At 37.5% G+C, this 27,610-nt stretch overlaps 1 protein-coding gene across 1 annotated transcript in view; it reads left to right on the top strand.

Moving 5' to 3' along the window:
- GALNT12 (polypeptide N-acetylgalactosaminyltransferase 12) overlaps window positions 1-27,610 on the top strand; it is a 43,354-nt gene that overhangs the window by 9,496 nt on the left and 6,248 nt on the right. Inside the window, exons 2-9 of the mRNA XM_072411931.1 lie at window positions 994-1,163; window positions 2,227-2,416; window positions 3,877-4,062; window positions 4,956-5,073; window positions 10,451-10,627; window positions 11,746-11,877; window positions 21,979-22,092; window positions 25,206-25,361. Of these exons, the coding sequence (XP_072268032.1) occupies window positions 994-1,163; window positions 2,227-2,416; window positions 3,877-4,062; window positions 4,956-5,073; window positions 10,451-10,627; window positions 11,746-11,877; window positions 21,979-22,092; window positions 25,206-25,361 (1,243 nt within the window). The remainder of the gene's footprint in view (window positions 1-993; window positions 1,164-2,226; window positions 2,417-3,876; window positions 4,063-4,955; window positions 5,074-10,450; window positions 10,628-11,745; window positions 11,878-21,978; window positions 22,093-25,205; window positions 25,362-27,610) is intronic.

The raw sequence follows: 27,610 nt of genomic DNA, 5'->3' as shown, positions 1-27,610 counted from the left end.
TACTCATGCGCATGGATGTTTACATACCTATGGCAAAATGTAACAGATGTGGACCATTTTTGGAAAAGCAGTTATGGGATTCAAATAAAACTTAAGTATATCTAATTATCACAATCATTAAATAACTGTGTTGATATTGTCCTATTAATAAGTATTTCTCTTCTTTGTTTTTAAGGAGGACCACTACTAAAGAAGCAACCTCAAGAAGAGAAGTGTTATTTGTGGTCTTCCTGCAGTTATCTTTTACCCATTACTGACTTACCATTCTATTTTTATGAAAGAGCAGGCATCTTTGTGGAAGCAAGGATGTGCTTCTTTGTGCCACAGCAGCCCCCCTATGACTGATAATTACTTAATCAATTCTATTAATCTCTGCCTGACCTTACCTGCCCACTAGACTAGTCCTAACGTTTTTGTTTCCCCTGTAGGATTAACTTGTTTGACATGTCCCTACAGTACCTCAATGATGTTAATGTCAGAAGACTGTAATGACCACTTCAAACAAATCTTCTTTTGTTTTTGCTTTAGCCCTAATGGATTGACGTGGCTTACTATTTACTATCATTGACGTATTGGAAAGTCTGAGTAAACATCATGCACAACTTCCAAAAGCAAAATTTCCTGCAATATTTTCTGACAATATGTTAAATTCATCTCACCATTCATTTTGCCAATTTGTCACTGGCATTGTAGCTCACACATCTCCAAATCAGCAGAAATCCATCTCCTTTCTTTATGGTAGGGATGGAGTGCTTCTTATCATTAGCCTTGTTGATTCATCCCCAAATATAAAGTTTTGAATTCTGATCATAAAATTACTCAAGTTTTTACATTTTGAAGCTTTTCTTTGTGCTTGTTTGGCATATTGTAGGCAGTGTTTTGTGGCTTTGGCGCAGCTGTTGGTAAACCTTTTAAGAATTCTGCCAGAAAAAAAATAATTACACTTTAAAATTGACATTTTCAAGCTCTACTTTTCTTTTTACCTAATTACAGGTGTGGAGATATTAAGTTTAACTATCACAGGTTACCCAAAACATCTGTCATCATTGCGTTTTACAATGAAGCATGGTCCACACTCTTGCGAACAGTCCACAGTGTCCTGGAAACCTCTCCAGACATCCTTCTTGAAGAAGTTATTCTTGTGGATGATTATAGTGAGAAAGGTAAATAAGATATGCTGTTTATAGTTAAAAATGTAAAATGTATGAACAGGGGCTTTTCTCTCATTAAGGTCATTTTGGAGTGCAGCTCAAGTCAAAAGTCATTACTCTTTCCAGTGACGATAGATAATAATATAATATGTATGTGATGCCCCAGAAATAGAATAAAAATATTCTCCGGTAGAATTTTATTCTATTCCAACATTATTATCATATCATATTATTATTATTAGACCCCGGCAATGTGCCTCAGGTGCCAAGACCAAGGAAAAATATGAAAAAATTAAAACACTGTATAACTAGTAGCATCTATATTTTTTTTTTCCTCTGTATTTCAAATTTTTCAAATTTCAAAAGTTAACATTTATTTTTACATGTTAAACTTACAGGGCGTTACCAGTAAGTATTTTTGTAAACTGTGTTAAAGAAGAACTAGGGACAAGATAAAATTGGCAATTGTATAATATATCAAAGGATGTACTTTTTATTGTGAACTACAGCAGTATCAGTATATGTACTGAAGCTCACAATTTATTTATTTTTTTTTGCAAATGAGTTTGAGGCATATTATGGATGCTTTATAAATGCAATGTGAAAATTGGATTTCTTGCCTGATCTTTAAACTTTAATAGGCAGGAAATTGTCAGCACTTGTTAACTAGCGGGGCTATGACAAGTTATACTATTTAAATTGCACAAGTGCATTCTTCTGCAAAAGTTAGGTTTTACTGTCTTTATCCCTTTTTAGCTGGCTACCATGTTTTAAATTAAGAAATATTAACATAAATAAAAATTGTATTAATAACAAAACCATCTCTGCAAAACTGCAAGTTGATGATTAAACATTGTAAATAGTGCTATATAATATAAAAATCTGGGATGCTCTGTTATACAAATTGTTGCCTCAGCTTGCATATTCTTCTCCTGTATTTCATACATTTCTATAGTATTTGCATGTAAATCTGTATGTTCAGTTTAATTCGTTTTTTTTTTCTTTCGCATTATTCCTATAACACTTAATACTTGTATCCATTATTGTAATATTATTATGTTCCATGTTGTTCCAGAACATCTAAAGCAGCCTTTGCAAGAATATGTCTCTAAACTGAGGAAAGTTCGACTAATCCGTGCAAACAAGAGAGAAGGTCTTGTGCGGGCACGTCTCCTTGGTGCTTCTCAAGCCAGAGGAGAAGTTCTGACTTTCCTTGATTGCCATTGTGAGTGTCATAATGGCTGGCTGGAACCAATCTTGGAAAGGTAGAATATGTATCCTATATTAAATTGCTCAGCATGTTGTATATTTTTTAATAGAACTCTATTTATTCAATGTTTACATCGGTTTGTTATTTATGCATGTATGTGTGATTTCATATGTAAAGCTAAGACAAAAGTTTAAGAATTTACATAAAGCATTATTGGGAGTATTTAAAATTAATTCTATGTATTAGTATTACATAATTTATTCTCATGACCTGAATGTAAAGTAAAACCAACATGGCTTACTTGTTGTGAAAAAACAAGCATGAAGATTATTATAGAGAGGTACATATAAACCTGGTGTGGACAAACTTTTTGGCTCGGGGGCCACAAGGAGTTTTTAAAATTTCACAGACGGCAGTATCGGATGGAAAGTGTTTGTATGAACTGATATAAATTATATATTATGGTCTAAAAGCCATTACCTAAAAGTAAAAAGAAAACTTACATTCAAATTACATTCAATTTCAGAGGAAACAGTGGGCCTGATTTATTAAAGTTCTCCAAGGCCTGGAGAGAATACACTTTCATCAGTGAACCTGGGTAATCCAGAAAACCTGGAATAGATTTATTAAAAAAATTTGCTATTTGCTAGCAAATGTTTTGAATCTTGGACCAAATCCATTCCAGCTTCACTGGTAAAAGTGTATCCTCTCCTGCCTTGGAGAGCTTTATTAACTTAAGGCCAGTGTTGGTCACCCTTTTATGCCAGTTGGCAATTTAGTACCAATATTTGACCGGTTGGATTAAAAAGCCCAACAGGTCATATATGGCTCGCAGACTGTAGCCCATGGCTGATATAGACACATAGAATACAATAAAGAAAAATATTAGTATTTGGGCAGCACGGTGGCTCAGGGGTTAGCACACATGGGGTACAGCGCTAGGTCCTAGGTTCGAATCCCAGCCAGGAGATTTAAAGTTCTCTCTGTGTCTGCGTGGGTTTACTCCCTAAATTGACCCCCTAAATTGACCTTAGACTACATTAATGTCATATTACTATAGTAGGGACATTAGATTGTGAGCTCCTTTGAGGGACAGTTAGTGACACGACTATGGACTTTTTACAGTGCTGTGTATTATAATGGCCCCCATATAAATACTGTGTAAAAATATTATTAGTATAATAATATTATAATAATAATATTTTTCACTTTTTCTATCAATATCAGGTCAAGAAGGAACTTCTTTCCTCATTAAAGCAAATTCAGACAAAATTTCTATATGTGTTTTTTTTTTCCATAGACCAACAGTAGATGTAGCTATTTATTTTACCTGTGTTTTTTTTACCTAACTATTCTTCCCATTAGACTATATATTTAGGCACCCTATACAACTACTGTTACAGGAAAGTTGAGGCAATTATATGAAATGTGAGGTTGTTAGTATTATGGGGATTAATTTGTTGTGTTTTGTAATATTGAATAAACATAACTAGTTTGTTTTGTATTGTCCCCCAGGATCCGGGAAGAGGAAACTGCAGTAGTATGCCCTGTGATTGATGTAATTGATTGGCATACTTTTGAATATTTAGGAAATTCTGGCATACCTCAGATTGGAGGATTTGACTGGAGACTCGTCTTTACTTGGCATGTGGTCCCAGAGAGAGAGCAAAAGAGGAGACGCTCATCTATTGATGTCATCAGGTCTGTATTGCACCCAATAGGTATATTATTGCTGTATTCTATAATTTTGTGATCTATAAATCATATTGGGTAGTAATTCTGGGCATTCATAGTATCAAAAATAAGCTGTTTATTATATCCCTATACTATCTAATCCTAGAGTTCTGTCCTCAGTCGTACTCCGTCTACCAGGTCCTCAGCTTCATTTAGTCAGGGCTATATAAGCATTTAATGCTTAGCACCATCAAACTAATACCTTACTAGTATTAGTATGGTATGTCCTAAATATTTTGTTCCAGTAGCCTCTAGCTAACAACTAACATTGGATTCTACCTTTGTTTACGATCAGTCTGGAGGATATCTTTGCTGACCTTGACACACTGTATGTAGTATAGGCTGTCAGAGTGTATATTGATCAGATGATCTTTACAAGAGATCTTCAGTGCCTATGTCAGTTGTACCTAATGTGTAAAGTTATGCTATAACAGTTGTTTATGATTTCTCTTCACTCTACGGGGGCGGGTGAGTACCTTTTGGGCCTTCCATTACCAAACATCAGTTTTACATTTTTGCAAAGACGCTTTGTGGCCTACACGCTTATGAATTTCTGTCTGATGAATCTGGCTTTATTGAATGCTAGCTTTGCATATGACATTACATAAGGTCATAAGCTCTTACAGCTTTTTTTCCCGCACAACTTTTCCCGATAGCATTGCTCTTATACTATAATAAGAGCATTACTCTTACTATAGCATAGCATACACTGGGAGATTTTAAAGCTTTTTTCTGGAGTTGTAGTTAAGCCTACATGAAATGTAGATTTAAGTGTCATATATACTTCTCCATTGTTTTTACCCAACAGATCTCAAATTTGTGGTTCTATATATTACTGTTATTGCATGTTGCTATTTTAGATCACCGACCATGGCTGGTGGATTATTCTCTGTCAGTAAAAAGTACTTTGAGTACTTGGGATCTTATGATACAGGCATGGAAGTATGGGGAGGAGAAAACCTTGAATTCTCATTCAGAGTAAGTAGTTAACCATATGTTTTACACAAGACCAACATAATCCTAATAAAAATTCTACTTTAAACTGACTAAATACCTGTCAACGCTAGTGCTCCCCATTTAGCTAAAACCATGAACTTTCCTGATTGCAGTTACTGGTTTGATTCAGTATGGGGTATCTCAATGCGCTGCACAGTAACCACTGCTTCTATACAGAGACCAAAGGTCTTATTCTGCAGCTTCAGTCCGAGGACAGGCTTTTATAACAGACTTTGGCTGCTTGAAATAGAAAACAAACTTTAATAAAACTTTTTGACAAATTGTTGGTAGAAGGCCCAGATATTAAGACAAATCTTACCCTTGTCAGTTTTAAGGTAAGTAAGTAAGTTGAGGTTAACGGCGGGTCAGGACAAGCAGTGTGATCAATATTCTGTAGTATGGAGGCAGTTGGGGCTTTACTTTTCTCTGTGTGCATCCTAAATTATATCTACAGCAAAGTGTTGCCCCCCCCCTCCAAATAGATGACACATTAAACTGTAACAGGTTAGGAATTCAGAGTTGTACTAAAAAGATGGCTCCAAAAGTTTTCTTTTAATTTTGGTGTAAATGGGGTGGCTAATGTGTACTAGATGATCATGTATCTTTGTATGTACATGTATTAAATAGACATTTAATGCAGTAAAAGATACATAGAGCACCCTCTGCATTGTATGTTTGCCTGTATTAGCCTGAGCAGTGAAAAGTCTAGTTTCAAATTTTTTCTTGCCCTAACGGGTAGAAAAGCCTGCTTATCTGGGAAAACATTCTGCCATCCCATCACAAAATCATTTAAAAAATATGCCCTATAGAAGACATATACTGAAGACAACCAGTAATACTGAAGTATTGTATTTAAGTTTGGAGCTTATACCTGTGCATCTCTACACAAATGCAATGCATGCTGACTACAAACACATATGCAGAATGCTAATCTGGAGGTTATAGCCACCATTGGAAACCTTTTAGGTTGGAAAGCCAGATGGCCACAGTGGCATTTAAAGAGGAAGTAAACCCAAACTTTTACCAAAACAATACAAAATAAAATTACCTTCAATCCCGCACAGCAGTCGATCGGTCCGGAGGTCTCTTCCATTGGGTCCCGTGTCGCCCCGGCATCCGCCTTCGGGCTTTTTCTTCCAGTGTTACCCATCACAGGTGCGGGATCGAATGAAGTAGATGGAAAAAAAAAATTGCTGATCTTACTGCACATGTGTGAGATCGCCAGTTTTTTCCCCTTTTTGACAAAAGGGTCCGAGATGCTCGGGCATGGGCAGAAGGAGCACCCAAGAGCCTCCTGGGATGCATGATGTAGGTATCCCGGGAGGCTTTGCGCTCCAATTCATTCTCGATCACCTAGGCGATCGAGAATTGGGGTGCAGTGCTGCACCCCTTTTTTTTTGTTTCACTTAAAAAAACAAAACAAAAAAAACAAACAGAATGTTTACCTTGCATAAAAGGGTTGTCTACCCTTTTGTGTAAAGAAAAAAACTCTGAGTTTAGGTACACTTTAATTGCATTGCAAGAGAGTTTCTTTAATGGAAATAGGTTGATGGAAATGAGTAAATCTGTTACACAAAAAAGGATGAAGAAAAGTGATCAAGATACATTAGGTCACTTTTCCAGGTTGTATTTAGTTGAGAGAATTACCCTAAGTAGGCCATTTGTTTATTTTGCTGTAAAGTATCATACAATGGCCCTGATTTATTAAAGCTCCCCAAGGCTGAAGAGGATACACTTTCTTCAGTGAAGTTGGGTAATCTAGCAAACCTGGAATGGATTTCTTCAAAGTCATTTGTTAATTGCTAGCAAATGTTTTGAATCCTGTTCCTGATCCATTCCAGGTTTGCTGGATCACACAGCTTCTGATAAAAGTAAATCCTCTCCAGCCTTGGAGAGCTTTATTAAATCAGTCTCATTATGTCTAAAGATTCGAAGTAGGACCTGCATATTGTACAGGGCCATGAAGTGGGCTAAAAAAAGTCCATTAAAAAAAAAAAATATTCACATATGCCTTTGTATGATGTATTTCATCAAATTTTAAGCTTAAATGTATAGATAAGGCTGTGTTCACACATTCAATTATTGTCTCTGGGAACGATATTACATGAATGTTTTCAGAGACAAAAAGAGTGACAGATGAACGAACCAGTGCTATGTTGTACACATAGCATTGTTCTGTTCTGTTCTTTGTACAGGGGAGGGGGGAGAATGAGCAAGCAGCACCCCACTCTGCTGTCCATCAGGACAGATCCATGAACGACCTTCGTACACATGCCAGATTCTTGCCCAACAAGGATCATCTAACGTGTACATAGCTAAGGTCAAGTATATTCTGTGAGATTAGTGGTTCTTAGATAAGTTCATCTAGCAAGTCATATTTTGTTTTAAACTTGAATTTTGTATTATATTAATTATGGTATTATAGATATTTTATTTACATGTTGCACGGAGTTTTACAGCTAGTGAATTGGTTGCCATTGTTTTGGATATATTATATACGTTGTATTTCATTTGTAGCATAATTAACTTTTTTCTATTTAGGCTTTACTTAGGTCTAATTTAATACAGTCAGGTGTGTCCATTGAAGGTACAAGTTCTAGGAACTTGTAGTAGTAATTAGCTATGTTTTTGTTTTGTTATACAAAACAATTAAAAAATATATCAATCTATATATAAAAAGTTTTATGGTAAGAAATGAGAAAACAAGTACTGTCTATAATAAACAATTACAACAAAAACCATAATGGGATTGAAAGAATAAAAAGAGTGAAGAGAGAGGGAAAAGAAAAGAAGAAGGGGCAAGGAAAGAATTAAAGAGGAGGAGGTGCAATAATCAAATAGACAAGTAGAGAAAGATACAACAAAGTAATGTGACATTTATGCCTCATGGAAAATATAACTGATATATGGAAAATATAACTGGTAATTCAGGTACAATAAATCTAGATGACCCAAAAAATATTGTAAAAGTAAAAACATCAAAACCTATTCCTGTCCCTCAAAAACCTGCGGTAAAGAAGCGTGCAGTTTGTTCATTCATGTCAAGATTAGAGGAAGCATTTAAATTTTCTATGTACATAGGATGTATGAGATCGCATGATAGGTCAGTAGGAAGTGAGGAGGAGAGACCGTGGGCCTGATTTACTATACCTGATTTACCAGACCTGGAGTGGATTTTTGCTAGCAAATGTTTGGAATCATGGACCAGATCTATCCCAGGTTTGCTGGATCACCCAGCTTCCCTGATGTAAGTGTATCCTCTGCAGTCTTGGGGAGGTTTAATAAATCAGGCCCACTGTCTCACGATGGCCCTCCTGGTTGCTAGCAAAGAAATATTGATCCATTGCTTTTATGACATGGCCTCTAGATGGATAGATTGGTGCAAGTGACTGCAAGTGACTGTTTCTCTTATCATCTCCACTACCTGTTGTTTGACCCAGTCCCTTCTGACCTACTCCGTGCCCATTCCTTCACCCCGTCTCCCACACTAGCCAAACTATTCAACCTCTCCCTTTCTACTGGTATCTACCCCTCCACCTTCTTTTTTTAAAACTTTCTTTATATCGAAGTTTTTAAATATATAGTAAACATAGATAAACAATAAGAGCAGGGCATGTATAATATAGTCCATTGTCAGTCTTTGGTTGTTGGAGGTACAACAATATACATGGGTAAAAATATACAGATAGCCACCCTGACTCACTTGCGTTTTACACAATGCCCAACCTGTCCCAATGACAGCTTAGGAGCTGGGGAGAACACTGCTCTTTCTTTGTAAACACGTGAGCTGTTACTTGATTTATTACTTTTATTGTTCTTTCAGCAACTTCTTTTCCCATTTACTATTCTGTGTGCACATGTAATCCTGAAAGGGCCTCAAAGGGCTAAAGCATACTCACAGACACAGCATAGGGTTTGTTGAGATGTCAGCATCCTTGTTTTTTGCAGTCTTTTCCTTTTTTTTCTTGTACATTTTGCAGGGTTGCGTGCATGTTTACATTTTTGAAAAGCTAAGGTACTTGAAATGGATATAATTGTTTGTTAATTTGTTTGTAATTGTACCCATTTTTTTTACTAAACATTTATTTTCCTAACCCAATACATTTCAACGATTTATTAACACTAAAGACCAATTTTGTAGGACTTTTAGAAAAAAGTTGCCACCATAGTACATCCGTATTGTATGACTACTACAGAGAGGATAACTTGGGGCCTCATTTATAATGTCTCACAGAATCTAGCCCAGGCATGGACAAACTACGGCCCACAGGCCATATACGGCCCAATCGGCTTATTTCACCGGCTCGTTTGGTGGTCTGCAGCTCTGGCCAGTCTGAGCAGGGTCGGGAGAAGGACCCTGCTTGGCTGGCGCACCGGCCAAAGCCGTAGAACTTGTCCCCTGTTTGTATCCTGGGCAATGGAAGTGGGCGGGCTGTGTCCCTGAAACAACCTCCCCACTCTTCCATCCCAGGCTCAGATCCGCGGTAGGAGAGTGGGCGGGGTTATGTCTTGGCGCCTACTTACCTTACGTGTCCAGTCCATAGCAGTCCAGCATAGCAGAAGAAGAAGACGTTATTGTGGATTTGCGGAATTGAAGGATTGAAAAAAAGTGATGAGATAAAATCTATGGAAAGCTCAGATTAATGTTGCTTCCTATGTCAGAAAAATAACTTCCCTTTATACCTCCTAATGTTTCAGGCTTGCATTGATGGTTTTTCTTTTTTTACTATGGTCTTTCCATTTAAATAATATATATGGACAATCCTTTTTATCTATTGTGTTTATCAATAAAGGTTATTGAAAAGGAACATGGTGAGGAGTTTCCAGATCCTGTTTTAACATCGCAGGCCATTGGTATATATATCCCTATTTTAAATGGGCATAGTATAAATTAGCAGCATGGTGATAAGTAGTACTGTGCAGCACAATGCAAGCTAATGCACTGCTGCTCACTTCAATACTCCATGTTTAAGATTGCATTGGGCTGCATGGTACCACAAGTGCATTGGGTGCTATTTGGAACAAATCAGAACCAAGCAGAAATCAGAGGAATAGAGTGTCACTATTAAAGTTTCTCATGATATTGGAGCCTTTTCCATTGGCGAGTTTAGATTTATTTTAAATCCTTCCTAAGGAGTATTTGTTTGAGTTTTTACTCTCCCCTAAATAAAGAGCCTTATGAGACACAAGTGTCTATAAAAACCTGACCTCTTTTGCTTTCCCTATTCTGTCTGAATTATACATTAAAAGGTTTTATGATGATATATAACAATATTTAAATGGCTTCTATATACATTAGAAAACATAACAGACATTAAATTGTGCTATTTATACAAAACATATTTCTTCCTAATGATAGATTTGGCAATGTGGAGGAACGCTTGAAGTACACCCATGTTCGCATGTTGGACATGTCTTTCCCAGGCAAGCCCCGTACTCGCGTAGTAAAGCTTTGGCCAACAGTGTGCGGGCAGCAGAAGTTTGGATGGATGAATATAAAGAACTATATTACCACCGCAATCCTCATGCACGCCTGGTAAGATATAGAGTGTAAAAAGATGTTCAAAATTTTGAATATGAGAAAAAAATGACAGACAGGTAATCAGTCTTACTAAAGGTGCGACTACTGCAAAAATACTATCCTTACCAAAGTTATGGTACAATAGTTTTACCTATACAGTTGTTTTCCGCAGTGGGAGCTTGGTGCTGGTAGTTTGCAGGACATGGTTGCTGACAATAAAAGTCATTGTGAATACACTTTACAAAAGCTGTAAATGATATGTTTTTTGTCTGATACATTTTCTTTTAAAATCAGTGAAAAGCATTCCATTTTAATGTTCCTAACATGCATTAATGTGACTTGATATGCAATACATTGCAACATGTAACTTTATTAGTTATAAACGAGCTCTTATCACTTAAACCCCCCCCTCCCAACATTTAATCTAACCTGCAAAACAAGTTTTAAAGCTCAGCCTTGTTCCCTAACACTTAATGTCTAAAGTAGACATTTGTGTTTTTAATTTAGGATTGGTCTCTAAACTTGGATGTACTGACTGATTAGATCTATTTGCTATTTGCTGAACTCATTCATAGGATTGCTGATTGCCTGGGTGTAAATCTGATTTTTTTTTGGTTTTAGCAAATTCAGTCACCTAACATGCATGCAACAACACCTCCGTCCTTAACCTAATATACCCCACAAAATGAAGGCCTTACTCTAATCTCTTTTGTGCTGTATGCTGGGTGCTTTGGCACCGATATCAAGCAGTCTTGCTCTGCAATTATGCAGTGTACAGAAGAAACACTCAATAGTTTTAGGCTAACTTCTGACAAAGCAAAAACCCCTTCCCTCTTCTAGTCAAAAAACACGTAAAAACTGTACTGGCGATCTATAATGCTCATCCACTGTACAGGTGGTAGCACTGTCAAAGGATTGTGTATTTAGGTAAGTTTATCTTTCTTCACAAGTTAGGATCTGGAGTGCGAAGTTTTAAGCTAAATTTATAACATCATATTTTTTTATTGTAGTATTTTAACATACCTTTATATTGAGTGTAGTGTTGACTACATAAACTTCTCTTCCTTGATATCCTCATAAGCTAATTTTTTACTGCAATTTTACAAACAATTTTACTGCAAACTATCTTTTAGGAGCCATATGGGGATGTGACAGAGCGAAGGCAACTAAGGGAGAAACTGCAATGCAAACCTTTCAAATGGTTTTTGGAGAATATCTACCCAGAGCTCCATGTACCTGAAGACATGTCGGGCTATTTTGGAATGGTAACTCTACTCTGTAATCTTTGATAAACATGCTTGAACCTCGACTTATTTACAAATTAAGACAGTTTTGCTAGTTTTACAAAAGCAAACGGTTAAAGGTATTATAATTATACTGTATTTATATAGCACCAACATATTACGCAGCTCTTTACAAAGTCCATAGTCATGTTACCAACTGTCCCTCAAAGGGGCTCACAATCTAATGTGCCTACCATAGTCATATGCCATTACCACAGTCTAAAGTCACTTTTGAAGTGAAGCCAATTACCGTAACTGCATTTTTTTGGTATGTGGAGGGAGGAAGCCCACGCAAACACAGGGAGAACATGCAAACTTCCTACAGATAGTGCCCTGGCCAAGATTCGAACCTTAGACCTAGCGCTGCAAAGTCCAAAGGGCTAACGTCTGAGCCACCGTGCCATAACTTACAAAGTGTAAGCTAACTGTATGTGAAACATCCCAAAAGCAAAATGCCTGCAGCAATATTAGTGTAATGCCTTCTGGCTTAAATTATTTTTTTTTAAATTAAAGTTTATTAGAAGAACTCCAAAGTTTGAAACAAATAGAAACATTAAGTAAAGAATGAAGTAGTCAACAATTATTTGTCAAGTTGCAATGGAACAGTACAAGAGCTCCAAAATTCCAAAAGAAAACCATATATACTTGTACAAACAACAACCTATGTCTACTTTAAATACATTGGGTATTCCTTAAAAAAAAAAAATAGATTGCCAGTGCAGGCTAGAATATTGAGAGTTCTTTCAATAATGAGCCCTTTAGTGTGAGCCCACAGGAAGAGCAGCTGAATAGTCCAACGAGATAAGGAACGCCATCCAGTAGTACCATTGTTGCCAGATAGCCTCCTTCATCCCAATCAAAACTTAGGTAAGATCTTTCATCCTCTGAAATTTATGACCCTACTGAACTGGTCAATTGAAGGGGTCCCTGAATGACATAAAAAAATGTCACGTGAAAAAGCTTTTTTTCCCCATCCTTCTAAAGTTTGGCGTAGGATGGTGCACACTTGATGCCTATGGCTATGCCCTGTGTCTGGGGATAGAGTTGGTTGTTAAAGGTAAAAATATTCTGATTTACTTGTACTTGAAGGATAAAAATAATTTATTGTATTTGATGATGGTTTTAGTGGTAGTGGGGAGAAAGATGGCGATGGTTTCTAGGCTCTTATCGTGATATACTGCTATAAAGAGCTTCTATGTCTATACCCACAAGAAGGGTGCCTGGAGGTACCTCCATGTTTATAATTTATATGGTGTCCTTCAGGTCAACCAAGTTGCTGGCTTTGGATGAGATTGATTTAACACCTAAACACCTGGTCCCCTATAGAAGGTGGAGACCAGTGGGTGTTTTATGTACAGTATATCATATACTTTTTGTCTATGATGCCAGAAAGAAGTGCTTCGTAGACGATGGAAAAAAGTGGGAAATTTCTGGAGTAAATATTTACAAAAGCACAAGTTTTCATAATACATTACACATAATTAATAACATCACACAAAAGGATAAAAAATACCAATGTAACTGCATGCTGTGATCATCATGGACCTCTTTTGTCCCAACAAACATTTATGGGGATAAGTACCAGCGTATGAGGGTAGAGTGTCAGACAACTTGTTTGAAAACACATACATAACAGTGTTCAACCCAGAAATTTTTTTAAGCTGGGTGGGAAGAAATTTTAGGTTGGTGGCAGCCCTGTATGGTGATCTAACTGTTCAGTAATCACCCAAAAACAGCTGGGTGGTTACTGAAATATGCCAGGTGGTGCACCTGGCTAAAAGAGGCTGGGGAGAACACTGCATAATCAATATTAAAATTAGTCTTTAACCATTCTCAGATTGGTACAAATACATGTCAATACATACAAAATAATATTAGTAATGGTTTATCCAGAAAACCAAGTTTGCAGCAAGTTTGTGTTGCAATGTACCAACAATGATGTCATCAACTGAAGAACAGCGTCAGCTATATAGGTGCAGGTAAGGTTTTAAACAGCAACATCTATAGAATAAAATCTTATAGGCTTGTATGAACAAATGTATCATATTGTGCTTTGCCTTCAAATCCCTACACAGTTCTTGTACAGCTTACCTTTCTGTCCTGGTAGAAAAATACTTTCCTAGCCACTCTCTTTGCTCCTCAAATGACCTATTAATGACTTCCTCACTCATAACCCCGTCACATGCACACCTGTCAGACTTTTCTAGAGCCGCCCTGACTCACTGGAATGGTCTTCCTTGTCCTTTTCGGCTTGCTTCTACTCATTTAAAAGAGCCCTTTTAAACCTAATTTTTTAAACTTGCCTACCGTCTTTTTCTGTCTCCTAAAACACTCACTACTTCCCATCACGAATTCCCCCACCTCCTAGATTGTAAGCTCTTTTGGGCAGGGTCCTCCCCTCCTCCTGTGTCACTGTCTGTAACTGTCTGTCATTTGCAATCCCTGTTTAATGTACAGCGCTACAAAATATGTTGGCGCTGTAAAAGACAAGTTAAGTAAGGTCGGCCAAAAAGACAGAGGAAATATAAAATGCACTTTACTGAATATTTTGCAATATAAACAAACTTATGGTTACAGGTTCTGAGGTATTGGATGTTACAAACAAGGAATGCACTAAGGAACTGTCAAATACAAAGGGGATAACAGTTTCCAACAATGGACACTAGGTGGCTTCTAAGGTTTGCCTGAAACACTTGGCAAACTGCACTCAGTTCAAATAGAAAATGTCACTTAGCTGTATATAGTCTTAGAAGTCTGCAAGCTCCTCATGATGGGTCTCCCACAATTGGATGCATATGGTGGGTTGCACAAACATTTGCACAGTGGGGAAACGGCCACCCCACTGGAACTCTAGGACAGTGACAGCTGACAGAATACACCTGATCACAATAGCTGAGTCTTTCAGGAACCACTCATTCTATTCTGGCCTACGGCTGTCCGAACGCCTTATTGACTGTAGGTGACCACACAATCTGGCTGCAGCTCACATGCTCAGCTACTGCTGCCTCATCAGAATGGGTCACACTGGCCTCCTCCCTCCTGTACTCCTCAGCATTTATCACCTTTGGGCTTGTCCAATATCCCTGAGAATTCTGGGTAAAGCAATTACAGTGGCTAGCACCAATACCACATTTAAAAGGGACACTCTTGTGGGGCCAGCACCTCTATATCTGATACTCCTGCATCCTGGGATGCTGGCCACCCCACTACAGCACTATAAATATCCTGTTTTTTTTTTCAAAGCTTTTATTGAAATTTTCAAATAAAGTAAACAATAACATTACACAACAAATTTGCATAGAATAACAGAAACAAAAAGGGGGGGGGGGGAGAAGGGGCAAAGAAGGGGTTTAAAACAAAAGAAGAAGAGCGCCAACCAGTAACCAGACATCAGTAGAATAAACATATGAGGTCAAACATAGTTCAACACCTCTTAGCTTACAAAGTCTAAATACAGCAGGCAATAAACTAGTTTTCCAATATTGACAATAAAATATATAATACAAACAATTGCAATAGCATTATTCACAGATGAGCTTGTGAGGTATACAGGCATGTCAAGTTTGGAGTGAGATTAAAAGGGTTGGCGGGTAGAGGTACCTTTGAATAATTCACCCCTTTGTTAATATTTAAAGTTTAAATTGAAGAAAAAAAAATACCCCCCTAGTGGTAATCCGAGTGTGACTCGGGGTGGATTTTACCTGCACAAAGCGGTAATCCCGAGTTACACTCGGGTTCGCTTAAGACTTTAAAAAAATCCACTTACCTTGCTCCGTCGGCATCCCCCACCATCCTGCTGGTCCCCGCAGGTCCTGGGGACACTTCCTCCTCGTCTGATCTTCAGCCACGAGACAAGAGACATTCTCCGGGGTTTCCCGGTGATGTCGGTGTGGGTGGGAGGAGCGGCGGGAAATTCAAATAATTTTGTATTGGATTCAATACAAAATAGCTGTATTGAGTCCAATACAAAGAAATCTTTATAAAATGTATATATATATTTTATATAAATATATATATATTATAAATGCTACTGTACATTTTTAATAATCTTTCACAATTTTTTTAATTTTTTTTAGATTTTTGTGTTTTTTTTGTTTAAAGTTTATTATTACATTTTAATAAATATTGGACATATTTCAGTGAGTTATGCCTAAGAATTATAGCCTAAAATGTAAAATAAATTTCCATGCAAATTAAATGAAACACTTTTTGCATGGAAACACAGACAGAATTAGAATTCGTCTTTTCTTCTGGGTTCTTCATCCTATGTCACCCACCCAGCCGTGAGATCGGGTAATGTAGGTATCCCTGTAGAGAGAGTGTAGAGAGGATATAATCCAGTAAAACACTGGGCCAAAGTCCATTTTAAGAAGAAAGGCTTTCAAATAATCCCATGATAAGCTGTCAAAAGCTTTGTGTAGATCTAATGAGAGTACCATCGCTTCTCTTTTTGGCCTGCCATCCCAGTTACTATTTACAGCTGAAATCAGGTCTGTTGTACGTCTAGTTTGGTCCGGGGCATGTCAATGTTGAAGGAATCCCACCTGGTCCGGATAGTGAACTGGTTTAGGAAAGAACCTAGGCGCAGGGATTGGATTTTCATTATAGTTTTAAGATTCCAGTTTATTAGGGAGATAGGCCTATAATTAGAGACTTCAGCAGGGTCTATGCCAGCTTTGGGGATAACACTAACTAGGGCTTTATTATCCTCTACAGGTACTTAATTTCCTTTGCGAAGGAAATTGAAATAGTCTGAAATGTGATTGGCTAATATCTTGCTAAAAGTCTAAAATAATAAAGGTTGGGTAGCCATCTGGACCAGGGGAACTATTAGTTTTAAGATTTTTAATGACTCCCATGACCTCCTCAGCCATAAATTCTTCATCCAAGATTTTAGCGTGGGATTTACTCAATCTCGGATTAATTTTAGAATTATTTTTGGACTTAGGTTCTTCATAGAACATCTGGTAGAAGCTATGAAATGTTTCCAAGACTAATTTTTGGTTTTGGGATAATCTTTCATCACCCAGCTTGATTTTTGGATGTGCAGTTGTTTGTGACCTAGGATTTAGTTTATTTGCTGGGAGCGTGCCAGGTATGTCGCCTCAAGTAAAAAATGTATGTCTGGCCCATCTGTGTCTTTTCTGCCTTGGTTGTGAGGCAGAGGTTTAGCTCTGTGCGCAAGACTTTAATCTGGTCGCGTATATGTATGTGGGGATTCTGCTTTTGTTGTAGTTGTAACTTGGAATAGTTGTTCTTGGTCAATGAGGATTGTGGCTTGTTTTTTAAGTTTGGTACCCACAGATATAAATTGACCCCTAATATGGGCCTCCCAATTAGTAGAAGGAGAAGTATCGAGTGGGTCATTAAATCCAAAGTATTATTTTAATTGATTACCAATAATCTCACAGTGGGTGGGATCACTTAAAATGGATTCATTAGGCCTCTAATGTGTGGGTGCTTCAGAAAACATAACAATATTTCTAAAAAAAAACTCTTGGCAAAAAACAAAACAAAAGGGGTCAGAAAATCTGAGCAAAATGGCATAACTAGCATACCACCACTCCAGGGGAGGCCATGTTTGCCCCTTCTGGTATTTCAACTAATATAACAAGTTGAATTTGAATTAACCAAGCCAGAATAGCAAACCAATCAAGTAAACAAATCAACCGAAGGTCAAAAACATCCTTATTTTAGCATTTACACGGCTAAATATAAACTCAATAGAAAAGAATATGTTTAATGTCCACGGCTAGACATTAATTTTGGTGAAGAAACCAAATCTTCGGAGGAGGAGGACTCCTAACACTGGTGAATGATGATAGACCAGAAGTTCACAAACTTTTCCTTCTTAGTTTAGGGGAAGATTGCACTTGGGACCAAATGGGAGAAACTGGTGACGTTGCTCCACCTGCTGGTTGATCTGTTTGTAGGATTCACAGAAATAATTCTCAAGTCTTTCAGTAGATTTTCTCCTTTAGCAAAAGTTGAAAATGCAAAAAAATTTATTGTCGTAGTTGAAACATAGTCTGAAGGGAAAGGCCCAGGGGAATCTAACATTGCGAGAGAGAAGTGCCTGAAGAAGAGGTTTAAAGGTCCTCCTTTTTTGTATTGTGGCTGGTGGGAGATCTGCAAAGATCTGTATCGGGTAACCTTCAATAGCCCAATTTGGAGTGGACTGGGCCGCTTTCATTAAGTTATATTTGGTATGAAAATAGTGAAGCTTCACTATATTGTCTCTGGGAGAGCCATCTGCCCTTGGTACTGCTGCGGTTGATGTAGCCAATCAAATTCCAAATGTAAGCCATCACATGATGGTAGGAGTGAATTTTTTGAATGCTTTTACTGTAGTCTCTAAGTTTTTTAAATTCAGGGAGACCTTGAATTCTGAAGTTGTCACACCTGGAACGATTTTCCAGATCCTCTTTTTTGTCCTGTGCTATTTCCAATCTTTCTTCTAAGGAGGAGATAGCTGTGGTATTTTGGGTGACCCCTCGGGTAGTTTCATCTGATTTTTGTTCAATTCAATCTAGCTGTTGACCCGGGGATCGGAAGTCCTGTTTTAGGTCAGAAGTGATTTTAACTATAGCTTTGTTCAACTCTCTTTCAAGCAGTGCTGCAAATCTGGCTATAGGAGAGGCATTGCCAGAATATTCAGCAGAGTGAGGTTGAGCTGCAGGGATACTAGCAGGGCTGAAAGGGACCTGATCTATAGTTGGAGGGATCCTGAAAACTTGTAATATTGTATCTGTTCTTGTGATGAAGGGAGGAAGGAAATGTCCCAAGCCTGATCCCTGTGCATAGGAGAGCAGCCTGCATATGTTCTGGACAGGAGGAGGAAGTCTTACCCCCTTCCCTGATGTCTGCACAGTCAGAGAGCTCCACAGGTGCAGAGGTGCAGTATGCCTTGGATCCTCTTTTGGATTCTGATTCTGCAGAGCGAGCTGCTTGTCTTGCATGCTGGGGGGATGGGACCTGGATCATTTGCCATCTTGCTTGAGCTGGGGACCCCACAGATTCAGCCTCTTTCTGGGGATGCCTGCCATTCATCTTTTAACTCTTTAGGATGTCTGCTGATGTGGAAGCTGTGTGAGGTGCCGTGGAATGAAGAAGCTGTAAAGAGAGGAAAAAACACCAGAGGAGCACAGAGCTAACTAGAAAAGCTTCCTTTCTAGTAGCCTGTGCATGAGCACTCTATAAATCCTGTTGAATAATTTAATAATAATATTGTTATTTTATTTAGCCTTATCTATATATATGTAATGTTAAAAAAAATATACCTAGGGGAATATGGTGAAAGTCAAGCATCACATAAAGATGTTGGTTTGTAGTTAATTAAAGAACTCTCGTAATAAATCAATACATATTGTCCAAAGAAAAAGGACATCATCAATGTACTGTTACCATAAAAATTTATGGCAAAAGCACACAGAGGTCCTTTTTCAAAAATAGTTGTTTCTCCCAGCCTCTCAGGTAAAAATTTGTGGGGCAAATATCATGCCCATTGCAACTCCTTGGGTCTGTAGGTAAAGTTGATTTTTGATAAGGGATATATTCCTAGTCAGTGTGAATTAAAATGGATTGTCATGTTAAAAATAGGTTTTGAGGGATTAGCTCAATAAATGGGACTGTAGAGACCAACCCAATAGCTTCCTATGTGGGGACGCCGCACGCTGGCACGCCACAGCAGCAGTAGGACCTAAGTAAAACAGAACGGATGGAAACATTAGCTAACTGCATTAAGCATTAGGTGATGGGATCTAAGTTAAGCAAAGTTTGACTGAAAACTATGGATAACGGTTTTGATTGTGATATTACCATCAAGAAAAAAAAATGAGAGAAAGGATAAATAATGGATTTGACTATGGTCCACAGTACTTCTGTCCTTGCCTGCCCTCACCTATTTAGGTGGGACTCTATGTCCATAGGAATCAGATATTTCTGTCTCCTTTTCTTTCCTGAAGAAGCGAATTTATTCTGTGAAACGCGTCAAAAATCAGCAGCAATCACCAAGGATTGGGAAACTCAGTAAGGAATATTTGATTGTGGTTGTTGCACATTTTTAATGTAATTTTTATGTCACTGTTCCTAATGTTATCAAATAAAGACTATGGTTGGCCTCTAAAGTCACATTTCTTGAGCTAATCCCTCAAAACTTATTGTTAGTTAAACTAGGGATGTGGCCATGTGATAATTAGAAGGTTGGTCATTCACTGTTTGTGGATTGTTATGTTGAATGCTGGGACAAAAGAATGTTTTTTGACAGTTAAACATTGACCTATGATGTGAGGTCCATGATGACCACAGTATGCAATTACACTGGCATTTTTAATTTTTTAATAAAACTTGTGATTTTTTAAAATATTTACGCCAGAAACGTCCCACTTGCCTTCTTTGATTATTTTTGGTCTCGTCATGTTCCTTCTGTTGAGAAGTTTTGCAACCTCCAGTAAGTGACCACTCTCTCCCAACAATTCAGTATAAGATAAGCACTCACTTTATGAGTCCAATTAAAAACACAATGTATATTACTAGGTACTTAAACTTGTATTGTAACATTGTGATACCATTAAAATTTCTATTCCTACTTATTTATTTCTCTTATCGATAATTTTTATTACCTCACTAAAATTTTAGTATTAAAACTTATCTTATGAAGGGATTTTACCCCAGTCACTAACAATCACTTGCCCAATTACCAGAGCATAATTCTCAATATTTATCACTAAACTAATTTGTTCTGTTCTTTTTATTTAACTCAACCACTTCCTTAACCACAGCTACCTTCCTTCTAGGACGCATCTTTCTAAGCACCTAACCTGTATCCTTTACTTTCATCCTTCACCCACGAAACAACCATAACCTTTACCTGCTGCACTCCCAAAAGAACATGGAAGTTCCTTCCTACCTCTCCATCCCACACTCTTACCCAAACTGTGGGGACACCTACCAAATACAAATCTAATTTTCCTAATTATACTTTCCTCTGAAGAAGCCCAAGCTTGTCAGCAAACTATATGCGAGGCACTCACTTATTTGTGTTTTTGTTTGTAATTTTTGATTATTATGTATACCACTTACAATGTGATATAAGTATGTTATTTGTGCACTGTTGTGCTACTGTGAAACAATATATCACTTGTTACCACCATTGGCATGTTATACATGTTACCATCTTTTTTTTCTATTATTAATGTTTGATACTTTAATCTGGACATTATTACTTGCGCTACCCTGCATATAGTCCACTAATGTGGTCATCTTTCTAGTTGCCCACTAACCCCTTCTCCTGATTCTCTATCTGGTAGTTAACGAAACATAAAGGGCGGGCCCAACATTGTGTATGAAAGGGTCATTTAGGCATACTTTATTTTCTCACTTGAAGAATTATTTAATTCCCAAAGCTTCACAGCAGAATTTTTGGAGAACTTCAATTCTGAAGGGTCAGGATAGATGCCTAATGATAGATAAGAAGCAGCCAATGCAGAAGGACAGGGACCTAGTTTTCTTTCTCCTATGGGAGTTTAGCTGCATGGTGAATATGGAAAAGAGCCATCTTCCCCCAACCCAAGACCTTGGGGTATTTTAGGACCAGTATAAATATTGTTTAAAACACCATTTTACTTCCAGGACAGAAACAATATTTAGTAAAGAATCGTGTATGCACAAGATCATCTCTTATTGCAAAACAGTGCCTATTGCTGGTAGTAAAAAACCCCACCAAAAAGCACATGTTGCAAATACTTTTTTCTGTTCCAAATTAATTTAGGGGTGTGGTATAATTGGCTGGAATCATTTCCTCTCAATAACAAAAAGATTCTTAGGATCTTGTTAATGTGACTATTCATTTCTTGTGTCTGCAGGATGGTAAGCAAAGGCAGGAAAAGAACACTATTGTCTTTTGGTACACTTTAAGTGTATTGCATTTGTTTCTCCTAAATAAAAAGTAATTTTGAAAAAAATGTATTCATATTTAGAATAGTTACTGTATATGGTATTAGGTCACTTTATATTTTTGGAATACTTTGTCGCCTTTGCGTTCAGCTTTGGTACATATTATACATATCTAACTTTTGTCTGTAGCTCAAGAATAAAGGGATGGCCAACCACTGTTTTGATTACAATCCACCGAGTGAAAATGAAGTCACAGGACAGAAAATTATCTTGTACCCATGTCATGGTATGGGACAGAATCAGGTAAGAATGTAAATTGCTTTATTCATGCTATACTTACTCTATAAATGTGTAATTGTTGTTTATCCAATTCTTTCCAGGTGTGGTTTAAAGGTAAACTTATGTCATTGATTAAATTTTTTTTTGGATTCATAATCTTATACAGTACATACTCTAGAATTCAATCATTGTTTTAGAAGTAAGCATTTAATGTAGTACAAAGCACTTATGGTCAGCTTAAAGAGACAACACATAAATCAACTTATTCAACATGGGCATTTTTTTGAAAATACAGGAATAAACTACTTGATGTGTTTTTCCCTCATTAGCTTTGAGCACAGGTGTCAAACACAAGGCCCGCAGGCCAGTCTGGCCCCCCAGGAAGTTTTAAGTGACCCACGAGAGCTTCCCTGCGACTGTTTTACAAGAGCATCTGCCGTTGTTGCAGGAGTGGAGCAGAGAAAGCAGCTCATTGCTGCGTATCGAGACGCCTTCACTTCTGGCGCCATCTTGCCAGCTGCTGGTGTGGAGGACCCATCCAGCTGTCCTAGAGCAGCGCATCGGGTGGTGGCAGTTGATTACGTTGGATCATCTGCTGTTCTTGTCCCAGACTTGTTCGGCTTGTCGGTAGCCGACTGTAAGATCAGCTTGCTGCTGCATAGTGAGATATATCCACGCTCAGCGCCATCTTGTTGTCTTGGAGACCCTCCTATGAGTGGTACATCAGATGGAGGCAGAGGTGCGCAGCATATGGTACCTTGGTCCAATGTTGGGAGACTTGCTTCACAGACAGATAACAGATCAGAAAAGAGCTCTTTTCATTTGTCAAAAGTAGACTGAGAATGCCTGTCTATACCACCCACAGGTCTTCCGCGAGTAATAGACACTATTCTTGGCATGCTCACAGTGGCAGCCCCGGATGTTTTAGGGGCATCCCAATTATTTTTTTTTGCATTTTGTCCAGGGCTGGTCAAAGTCTGTCCTTCTGAGGATGGACAGCACCATGGTTGTTACATTAGAAATGGAGGCTGTACTCTCAGTAGAGTCCTTCTGAGGGTTTTTTCCCTAATACTGACTTGACACTGGCAAATCTTGCATGCATGTCAGCATTTTATATTGTACTTTTGAGAGCTATGTTTGGTCCGATAGTATTTTCTCCTCTAAACGGACCTGTTTCAATCCCCCAAAAATGTAAAGCTAAAAATGACTTGTTTTAGGATTCCTATGCCCTTCAGCTTTGGGAATAGATTTGCTGACCATAGACTGACAGTTGGTCTGTGTTTTTTGTTCGAATTTCAAAGTAGCCAAATGGTCCCCTGAAAGAGCCTTGTCTCCACAAGCATCCTCAAATTACCCAAGTGCTACCCACTTCTGAGAGAGCTGGGCATTCAGGATTCCCTTACCTAGATCTCATTTAGCAAGGTCTGCTGTTCTACTTTCTTTAGCAGAGGTTGTGCCTGACAGCTTGGATTTTAAAAGGCAAAGGCTGATGGGTCTAAGCTGCTCTTGTCAGGTGGATAAATCTCTATTAAAGTCCAGAAACAAAAAAAGTGTGTCACATGCTAGATTTCCTTGAAAAGGACCTAAATATGGGGCTATGTACTCTGAAGAGTCCTGTTTCCTCAACTTTCATCGGTACTGGAGCACTCCTAGTAGTTGAGTTTTCAGGACACGCATAAGAGTTAAACCTCCCAGGAAGCAGAGGTTTCCTAAATAGGCCCTGACCCTGGTACTTAACCTCCCCAGCAGTAACCCTGAGTGTGCCTTGGGGTAAAAAAAAAACAAGCTGAAAGCAGTAACCCTCAGGGTAGTTAAAAAAGTAAAAAATAAACACTTACCTGGTCCCATCGGCATCCTCCAGGCTCCTGCTATTCTCTGGCCGCGTCCTCTTCCTTGCGCTAGGGGCATGGCGGGAATTTCTAATTATTGTGTATTGCATTCAATACAAAATAATTGTAATGAATGCAATACAGTGGATTTCTGTGTCTAAAAGCAGTCCATTGTCTTTCATGAAAATTTATTTTAAAGTAAAATATATTAGTATAAGTTTAATAAAGTTTGAAACACAAAATCATGTCAAAGTTTATTATTAAAGTTATTTTTTAAAATTGATTTCATTTATTATTTTTACATGATTTTGTGTTTTAAACTTTAATATACCCATACTATTATACTGTAAAATAAATTTTCATGAAAAACAATGTACCGCTTTCAGACATAAAAATCCGGACAGAAATGAAGAAGGTAAATGTCTTCAGGCCGACCTCTACTGGGCTTACTATTTCTGCAAACATGTTTTTGTGGCCATCAGTTAAGCTAGAAGGGTCCTGGAAATTGCATCTATGGGCATTATTGTGCCTTGAGGACGGACAGCTTTCTGACAAACTTGGCGTCCGTAATACTGTTCAGGAGTAACTGAAAACATTAGGAGAAAATCTGTGATTGGATCATCCCTTCATTATTCCTTCTTCCCCCAAGCACCCAAAAATCAGTATGACAAGAACAAATCATTGAACTATTTTAAAGTTGTCTTCTTTGAGTCCCAATATAAATCCTATGGTTGTAGCAAGTTTTTTTTTGTATGCTGACAAGGAGCAGTCAGCAAATGTATGCAGTATTAGCACAGTGGAAGTGCTGGTAAATAATGCTTGTATTATATCAGACTACAAACAAGTCTTCTTTTGGTTATCTACATTACAGGGGGGATGTAAAGATTAATAGCTTAATTAAGAAAGAGTATATTTTAATTTTTTTATTTCAGTTTAGCTCACTGGAAATGATTGGGACAATGCACTTCTTACAAGAGCTACAGTTTTTTTTTATAAACTTGTTAAAAAATATTCTTAGCTTGAAAAATAAAAATGCTTAAGCTTACCAGTCCTTATATTTTGCCGCTGCATTAATTACATCACATTTTTCAGTGTAGGCATGTCATCTACTTGTCAGTAGACATCAAATATGGAATACAGAGCTCTTTGAGTAACACAGGAGTACACCGTTATCGAAGTCAAAAAAATATAACGTCAGGTTCATTTTACGCCAAGTAGACTTGGCGGATAAAGGTTGGAATAGCAGAGTATTCAAGTACAGGATAAGAATTCCTGGCTAACAATGCATCACTTTTTCTCTTTCTACAGTTCTTTGAATACACATCGTACAATGAAATTCGATACAACACACGCCAGCCTGAGGGATGTGCAGCAGTAGATCAGGACTCTGACCATTTGACTATGTATTTATGCCGAGAAAATGGACAAGAGGTGCCTGAAAACCAGCAATTCATTTTCAAAGAGGTAAGGTTTTGTGAGAAAAAGGTGATGTAACAGTGACTGTCTAATTTTTCTAATTCACTCTCCCACAAAGCAAAAAAGTTTGTAAAATAACTATATAGTTGTAAAAGTTTTTTTTATATGTTTAACTGGAACTGGTGATAGGAAAAAATGAGAGTGGTCCTTGGTAGGAGCAGGGCTGTAACTTAGACTTGGGGATGTTGATCACACCATGCAAGGGTGACCTGGTGTGTTGATATAGCAAAATACATGTACGTGTATTATGTATGCATTTGTTTTTTTTTTTTTTAATAATGTGACCTGTGATACTTCATGGATTCTCCAACATGTTCCAAAACACACACCCACACAGCGCCCAAAAATGGCTAAGAAGAAAACCTTGGACTACTCTGAGGTTTCCTTCTATGAGTTCTTCCTTCTTAATCGAACATCAAAGAGCAATAAGAGGAAGAAAGAGGAAATAGGCAATTTGTGAGGCAAAAAAAAGATTTATATACATTTTACTAAACCGTTTACAATAAATCAAATGATAGCAGAGTACAATTAATGCAACAATGTAGTCTTGACCCCTTAACTCCCAGTGGGGTCAGTAGGGCAAAGTACTAAACAGGTACCTTCTATGTATTGTGATTCACAATTTAGTTCCAATCATAGAACAGGAAAGAACCAACAAACAAACGAATACACAAAAGCATACAAAATAAAGTTCAAGATAATAAAATATGATAATCATAAAATTATTGAAATAATATTATTTCTATATTTCCTGCTATGTAACTTGCAAAAGCAGAGATGAACTCGAATTAATTTACAGTAGGATAAAATACCAATTCATAATAACATTTTTGTATAATAAAACAATGTATCAATCAACCAACTATAAGGGAGTAAGATAGAATGAAAAGAGTGCTTGCTCGAAAAAGTAAGAAAACAAAATTAAAGAATGGGAAATAGACAATTATTTTATTCTATTTTAGCATGGAACTTTAAATCAGACAAGTTAAAGTAAGGATAAAGCCTAAAAAACCAAATGGTGCACATGATTAGGTGACAAAAACCTTCAAGTTTTTTATATGTATTATTGCACATACGAAAAAATTTCATAGGGAAACTAATAGTGACATAGCAGTTGAAGTGTTCAGACGGTGAGTTTTAAAAGAATCATTATTAAATTATCAGAATCAAGAAACCTGATGGGAGTCAATGTAGATAAATGTAGTAATCAAAGCTATGTATCGATATCTCTGGGTCAAAAACATATGAAAAAAGAGAGATATATTCTAAATGGTAAACCTAAATAAAGAGAAAGATTATAATGCTCATTGTCTTGATATAATATAATAAATGTATATTCTGGAATGTTACAGGCAAATTTAAATAGAACTCACCAAAACATATAGAAGTCTTAAGTTTGCAGCACAGATTGGAAGCAGAAGTTCTCTCAAACAGAGCTGAGCTCTGAGCGCAGGCAGCATGAATGCAGATAGTGTTAGCTTTAGCAGCCAGAACCCACGCTGTTGACAGCCATCCTAAAATAGGTTAGGCTATATCGACCTCGTGTTCTGTTACTGCGCATGTGCCAGTGAGGATGATGCTGCGCATGTGCCAGAAAGGACTGACAGGTTTGTTACTTCATTCAGTACCAGGGACAGCAGTGAGCAGGGCAGGAGTCAGAGGTACCGTGGATGCAAGCAAGAGCCGGCAGTTATACAGGGGGGAAGAGAGCTAGCAGGGGGATCAGTCAGAGTTGGTTCCACCTGCTAAACAGGTTCACTGGCAACAGACCATCAATCAAACCAGTGGAGAGAGGGAGGTAGATGTGGGTAACTTGAGATGGGAATAAATGCTGTAATAAAAGACTATATGCTAATGTCTATGTTGTGGTAAATAAATTAGAGTGTTTAACGGGTGCTAACGGAGCACAAGTGTACGTGAGATATGTGAAAGTTTGACATATGAACATATACTGTAGCATTAATTGAAGTCTGCAATCATTTGATTTATTGTAAACTGTTTACTAAAATTTATGTAAAACTTTTTTTTGCCTCACAAAAAACCCTACTATTTCCTCTTTCTTCTTATTACTCTTTAGTTTTACAATTAAGAGAAATCTAGAGAAGGCAAAAAAAAAGGAAAGTCTGATTTTTGTTGATTTTGTCGACTCCTTGTGGCCAGATTAAAGGGGTCTGTCAAAATTGAAGGGTACATTAAGACAAAGATGACAAAGACCAGTTAGACAAATCATTTTTTGT

Source organism: Pyxicephalus adspersus, chromosome 5 (assembly GCF_032062135.1).
Source record: "Pyxicephalus adspersus chromosome 5, UCB_Pads_2.0, whole genome shotgun sequence".
In the NCBI taxonomy this organism is placed as follows: Eukaryota; Metazoa; Chordata; class Amphibia; order Anura; family Pyxicephalidae; genus Pyxicephalus; species Pyxicephalus adspersus.
This window is presented reverse-complemented; position numbering and strand designations above follow the sequence as displayed.